The sequence below is a fragment of the Ananas comosus genome, linkage group 23 (genome assembly GCF_001540865.1).
Source record: "Ananas comosus cultivar F153 linkage group 23, ASM154086v1, whole genome shotgun sequence".
Taxonomy (NCBI): Eukaryota; Viridiplantae; Streptophyta; class Magnoliopsida; order Poales; family Bromeliaceae; genus Ananas; species Ananas comosus.
This window is the reverse complement of record NC_033643.1, coordinates 5522211-5527076: the sequence shown is the minus strand read 5'-3', so window position 1 is coordinate 5527076 and position 4866 is coordinate 5522211. Positions and strand designations below refer to the sequence as shown.

At 39.5% G+C, this 4866-nt stretch overlaps 1 protein-coding gene across 5 annotated transcripts; it reads left to right on the top strand.

Annotated features, from left to right (window-relative positions):
- LOC109727892 lies at positions 261-2495 on the top strand. Of its 5 annotated transcripts, none has more exons than XM_020258098.1 (3): positions 261-871; positions 1018-1227; positions 1728-2495. In XM_020258098.1, the coding sequence occupies exons 2-3, from the start codon at positions 1215-1217 to the stop codon at positions 2279-2281; spliced, it is 567 nt and encodes a 188-aa protein (XP_020113687.1). In that variant the 5' UTR covers positions 261-871; positions 1018-1214; the 3' UTR covers positions 2282-2495. The 5 variants fall into 5 exon arrangements, with proteins under 5 accessions (XP_020113687.1, XP_020113691.1, XP_020113686.1 ...); XM_020258102.1 differs by having other exon boundaries at positions 261-1227; positions 1728-2037; positions 2117-2495; XM_020258097.1 differs by having other exon boundaries at positions 261-1227.

Below are 4866 nucleotides of genomic sequence, written 5' to 3'. Positions count from 1 at the left end.
TCTCTTACTGTTTATTACCTTTGTGTATATTGTTTTATATATAAACTGAATATATGTGTGCAACCATGAGTTGCTTCCCTCTCTGTGTGTGTGTGTGTGTGTGTGTGTGCATGCTGTGTGTATTGTAATTGTGTGCATACCTGTGTGCTTGCATCTATACACACACACACACACACACACACACACACACACATATATATATATATATATATATATATATATATATATATATCAAATTGATGTTTATGTTTATCTAATCTGGCATTTTCCACAGCCAAGTGGAATCATAATGAAGCTCACTTGGAATAATCTAAGCACCCTTTTACTGTCCATTTATGTGCATATGTTTTCTAACTCCCTGTCCTCAGTTAACTTTGTCCCTCTCGCCCGTTACAGTTTGGTTTTAAGTGCATTTATCTGCAAAGTGGCTCAGATGATGATACTGTAATGAGTCACAGTTGTACATGTATATGTGTATATGTATTGATGCCTCTTAATTAGTTAGCTACTTCCCGTTCTCTTGCGCCAATTTTACTACCAAACTTTCGGTTTGGGCTTGGAGACTTGGAAACCTTTTCCCGCCTGATTAGACCACAACTACGTATTTGCTGTGCATCTGTTCATGTATCCACATGCGTTCTCTTACTGCATATTCCTGAACAACTTTGTATATGGATGTGTGTGTGTGCCTGTGTGTACTCTGTGTGTTTGTGCGCCTGCGCATGTGCCTGCATGCATTTGGGCATCTATATGTACAGGTTTTGCTCCTTTCTTAGAGCCTTCCCGTTGACAAGGACAATGCTCTTTAGTTGAGTGGAAGAACATCATCCCAGGTGATGCTCTTTAGTTGAGTGGAAGAACATCATCCCAGGTGACCTTCGCTTACATAAAAATAGTTGTGGGCTTACACTGAACAACACTTTTGTGCATTCCATGGTTATGCCTTTACTTTAATTACTTTCATTTTGTCTTCTGGCTCTTTTCATGTTCTTCTTCCTTTTACTTTTGTTCCCCAAGGCAATGATGGTGGATGATACAGAAAGAGGTATAGATTGGGCGTGCCTCTGGTTCCGTATTGCAAGGATAGCTTATGCACCAATGCTCACCAAGTACGCAGACATTGTTCCGACTTTTCCGAAGTCAACAGCGGTTTGGACGGCCTGTTCAGAGACAACCACCTGCTGGTCGGATGCACACATCGGTACACCTACCTGATGCCAGCAACAGGTTGGACGGTCTGTTTAGAGGCAACCACCTACTGGCCTTCGTTCGGTGACGGTTTTATACATTGGTCCTGTTCTGCGGCCTTTACTGAGCATTCCTTTTTCCTTTTTTCCAGAAGCCTCATTTCCCTCCCTGAGCCTCTCCCTTTTTTAAACTTTCCTCTGCAGTTTACCATTCTTCTCCGTTTCTTCCAACTTTCAAGTTACCTCTGTTTTTTAAATTTGTTCTTTCCCCTCATAATCCCTTGGGTCTGTTACCGGTTTGTTCGTAAATGCAAAAAGAAAATAAACATGTCCATCCCTTGCTACTTACTTTCTGGCACCTGATTTTTACCTCCTTTTAAAGTGGCGCCTCTTCAGCCTGAGGTTCTCTTTTTCCCTTTTTTTTTTGCATTTTCCGGCTGTTCCCCTTTAATGATTGTTCGTTGCCTGCAGTTATTTTATTCCTTTGCCTGGTTATTTAACTCTTTGCTGACATTTCTACTGATTTCTGTTTCTTTGCAGTTCGCTCCATGCTGACTATCCACCTATCTTACACTAGGCTGCTGCACGAGGTTTGCGAGCAGCTACACCTAGCGGTGCCTCATTTCGTGGCGGCTTCGAACTCGGATGGGCAGTTCGTTAGCTCCATGGATCTGCAGATTCCCCGGACCGAAACTGTCACTGAAACGGTCCGGTGTGAGAGCACACCCTTCCCTACTTACGCTGCTGCTGAGCAGGATGTTGTGCGTCGGGCTCTAAGGAGGCTGAAGGATGAGTGCGATTTGCAAGTGCAGGATGTTAACTACGAAGACTCGGTCGTCTACAAAAGTTTGTATGATCACCAACTGACTGATTACGCTCTGTTGTTTTCACAGTTCAATAATCTGACGCGGGAGTACAATATCCTGAAGGAATGCTACCTGACCACGCTTGCACAAAAGAACGAATACATCAACGAGAGGGTCATGTTGCGCCAAGCTATCGGGGAGTGCCACGACGCGCTGAACCGCCTTACTGTTGAACCACCGCCTACTACTGCCAATCCATCTGACGCCATGTCTAACCAACCCGCTTAGCTCGCGGACCTTTTTACGTTGGGTTCTCTGTTTTGGTTTGGACTTACTATTTTGGTTTGCGCTATGCTTCTGTCCTGAACAAAGCTAGCTGTGTCTGTTCTCCTTTCTTCTTTAGCTCTATTCTGTCTGTGTAACTTTGGGTTCTGCTGTTTGAACTAACTTTTGGTTGTGCTTTGTACTCTTCCACTTATAGTTACTTTATTTCTTTAAACTATTCCTGTTAGCTTTCTTCTAATCCCAGTCTTTTATAGTGTTTAGATATTTTTCTATCTGATGTCTAACTGGAGGCTAATTACTTAACACGTTACTAATGTATGCGAATTGCAAGTACATATGCAGGAACAAGAAAACTTCATGACTAACCATCCTTCTTACATAATATGGTTTAGTAGTAGGACCTTCAATAATGAAACACATAAAAGTCAAACTCAACAATAAGTAATATGGATGAAGCATTAACCACACTGCTAATCGCGTGGTCCCGAGCGAGCCGGAACTGCCCGGTCGTCGGAATAGAAGTAAAGAGCGGCCCGGTGGTCGGAATAGAAGTAAAGAAGGAAGGAGATGGTTCCATGCTTTTGATATTTCCGTGCTGTTGATATTTTCATGCTTTTGGTTCAGGGGCTGTCACGTACTAACATGTTACTAATTTTGCTGTTGATGTTTCCATGCTTTTAATTAATTTATTTAATTATTTGAGTTGCTCCCTAATTTTACTTATGTTTGTGATAATTATATGAAATGGTTCTATACTTCCATGCTAGATTAGTGAATATAAATTCTTTTTTTCCCCTGTTTGGTCTTTCCTTAAATATTTATATACTCTTGCTGTTGATATTTCCATGCTTTTAATTAATTTATTTAGCTATTTGATTTGCTCCCTAATTTTAGTTATTTTTTTGAGAATTGTATACAAGGGCTCTATACTTCCATGTTGGATTGGAATTTACGTTGATAATTTTATGAATATAATTTCGGCCCATGTCTTACCGGGCTCTTATTGGATCCATTTTAGGTAAAGTCAGAAAATCAGAGATAGGCCAAATCTGGCCCAATAATTGGAAAATGGTACGCTGTACAGTAAAAATGGGTCTTAACGGGCCAATTAAGGGCCCATTAAAAAATGTATCAGAATCTAATTTTTTAAAAAAAGAAAAAAAAAGTCGATGGGTCTATATCACAGAAGTTCAATACTTGAGGGGGCCTTCGTGCATTTTTTTGCCGAGGGGAAAAAGAAAAGGTATCAAGGCTAAAATGGGGGAAAAGAAGGTGAGGGGTGTATACCACACCTCTTCTTAGGTTAGAGCAAATGCTATTGGGGCCCAGCCCAACCATGAAAAGTAGTTAAACCTACCCCAGTAATAATAAGGCATTGAATTTGATTAAATGGGCCTGCATATTGAGCCCATAAAAAATGGCCGAGCATATAAATATGATTAAATGGGCCTAAACCTTAATGAATGGAACCTTTTCTAACTTGGTTTGGTGTTCTTTTACAGAATTAAGAATAGAAAGACTTTCTTACTTCCTCTCCTTAGATAGATGGGGTGATGGTTTGCGAATTTCATGCTCTTTACCTGCCTACTTTCTTTTCATCTATTTTTACCTCCTTCCTAACTTTACAGAATAATTGCACTTGGCTACCATAGCTAATGTACTGTCTTTGCTTAAAATTGAATTTTCGTTTTACCTTACATTTAAGGAAAAATGTTTACCCTCTCTGCTTCTCTTAATCCCTTTTGTTTTATTCCATCTTTTTAACCTCTCCACTAAATAAAACTTTCGTCTACTTTTCTCGCTACTCTTATTAATAAATTGTTATTTACATTTTTGTTTTTCCGTTTTCTTCGCTCCATGTTTTGTAGTATTAAGATGAGCACATTTATAGGCATGGTATGTGCCCTCACTCTTATCTTTAGACTTTCAGTGTAATTTTGTCCGCTATTTTTTACCTTCTCCCTATTGTCCTAGATTGGTAAGGCAGTGATGATAAAACAAGTGCATCGAGTAAGGAAGGCCTTTTTCTAAGGCAACCACTTGCACTTGGCAAATATAGCTAACATATTCAATCCTACCTATCACTGATGGTCTCTATCTTTATATATTTTATTGGGATTGAATTGTTGTTTTGCCTGAGCCTTCCAAGTCCCTACGATTTTGTTCGGAATTTTAAAAAATGTTTTCCTTCTCTGCTTCTTTTTCTTACTTCGCTCTACCGGTTTTAATTACTCCAATCTTTGTTTCTTATACTTTTTTCTTCTTTATTTCGTCGTTTTGAGTTCTCACCAAAATTTTACATATTTTATTTCTCAATTTCTTCTCATCTACTTTCAATGTAACCGCAGTTACCTACCTCATTTGTGAGCTTCCGTCGACGTAGGACCTCTCGCTTGCCGAAATTTGCAAATTTCATGCTCAGTTTTTAGGTAACATCTTAATGTTGCATGTTACTCACAGTGCAGTAGCGTAGTGCCTCACTCCTGTTCTACCATTGGTGTATCTACATGTATACATAAAGTGCTCAAAATTTGTAAATTGCTCAACTTTGTCATTAACAATGGTATATGTACAGGTTTTCTACTGTG